The sequence below is a fragment of the Diabrotica undecimpunctata genome, chromosome 5 (genome assembly GCF_040954645.1).
Source record: "Diabrotica undecimpunctata isolate CICGRU chromosome 5, icDiaUnde3, whole genome shotgun sequence".
NCBI classification, from domain to species: Eukaryota; Metazoa; Arthropoda; class Insecta; order Coleoptera; family Chrysomelidae; genus Diabrotica; species Diabrotica undecimpunctata.
The window spans coordinates 85,048,783-85,050,545 of NC_092807.1; the positions used below are offsets into that span (position 1 = coordinate 85,048,783).

Here is a 1,763-nt window from a genome sequence, read left to right on the forward strand (position 1 = left end):
TCACGAAAAAGGCAACAACAGAGGAAGAAATTACACAAAGATTAGGACAAACAAGAACAGCAATCCGACAACTTAACTCAGTATGGTGGGATAGACACCTAAATATGAAGACAAAAACGCAGATTTATAAAACATTAGTGCGAAGTATTATGACATATGGGGCCGAAAATTGGATCATAAACAAGAAAAACATCAGTAAGATAATAGCAACAGAGATGGAATGCCTGCGAAGATGCTGCAGAGTAACAAGAATGGATAGGAGAAGTAATGACGAAATAAAGCAAAGAACATCAATAGAAACAGACATACTAACATATATAGAACAAAAAAGACTAAAGTGGTATGGACATGTAAGAAGAGCTAGCGACAGCAGATGGATAAAAAGAATAACCGAATGGAGCCCCATAGGAAGGAGGAAAAGAGGACGACCCCGAAAATCCTGGAGGAACGAAGTAGACGACGCCATGAGTAAGAGAGGACTAAACGATGGAGAATGGAACAACAGAGAGAGATGGAAACGGTTGAGCGAGGGAAGGCAGTGAATACTGTAGAATCCCTAAATATATATAGATTGTTTTGTAACAATTTATAATTAGTCATCAGTCATCATAATTCCTTTATGCTGTTGTAACATTTCATATGATCTTTATAATAAAACTACAGCATATTACAAAATATTTATTCAAAAAATGTCATACAAGAACGCATACGAAACATTAAAACCATTTGATTTGGAATATTCTAACGGAAATAATTTATTACACTTATGTAAATTGGTCAACAATTCTACCATCATAGGTTTAGATATGTCTACGCTAGTAACCAATGAATCGTTTTCCCATTGTTGCAGGAGATGTTCGTCTTTACTGACAAACTTAAACAAAACTTTTGCTACATTATATTCCTTTACATTAGTCTCTCCAAAGAGTATTTGAAGTTTCTTTTCTAACACCCACAGCATTATTGTACCTGTTTGTGTAGAAGAAGTGTGACAAGATAATAAAATTTTTGATGCATTGTGAATAGAATATCTTAAACTGTTTTTTATGGTCTGGAAAGCGTCCTCTAAGCTACACGATGAAATTGATCCAGAATAATGTGTAAATTTTATAGTATTAAACCATATTTTTATTGTGTTATTGTTGTGTTTTGTTCCTAACCATTGGAGGCAAAATCTGCATACAAAAACTTGTTTGCAACTCTTGATATTGCTGACACATTTTGCGTTCATGTGAACAAAACATTGGGAATAAAAAATATCACTAGGTTTGGGATCTAAGCTGATATTCGTTTTCTCACCGTGATTATGGCAAAACCAGTCACTTGCATCTGAATTTTCAGAGGGTAAAGGTAATATCCTAGTATATTCGATTGGATCTGATAGAGACCTATTACAGTTAATACACTGTAAAACATATGTAACACCATTTGATAATAATGGTTTGTTGTTTAAAGATTCCTCATTAGCTACAGTGTTATGCAAAAGTTCTGTTTTAAAGCTACCTATTTCCTCAGCCGATTCTGTCAGAAATCTAAATGTAAGAAATTTATCAGTTACTTTTAAACAAGTGACACTATTTGAGATTATTTTGATACCTCGACAAGGAATTTTAGCTACTTCTGTTCCTATTGTCAATATTACAATTTCATCATCCAAAGTTACTTCTATAGTTTGATGACCAGTAGACAAGGTGATGAATGCATTAACGCATTGTAGTCTTGGTCTAATTTCAAACAAAACAGATTTATAGAGACTTGTCATG

The 1,763-nt window shown here is 33.6% G+C and overlaps 1 protein-coding gene across 1 annotated transcript; it reads right to left on the minus strand.

Moving 5' to 3' along the window:
• Positions 1-665: 665 nt before the first annotated feature.
• Positions 666-1,762, minus strand: LOC140441430 (E3 ubiquitin-protein ligase E3D). The gene has a single exon (XM_072532159.1). It carries the CDS (start codon positions 1,760-1,762, stop codon positions 683-685), a length of 1,080 nt encoding a protein of 359 aa, XP_072388260.1. The 3' UTR covers positions 666-682.
• Between the last annotated feature and the right edge of the window lies 1 nt (position 1,763).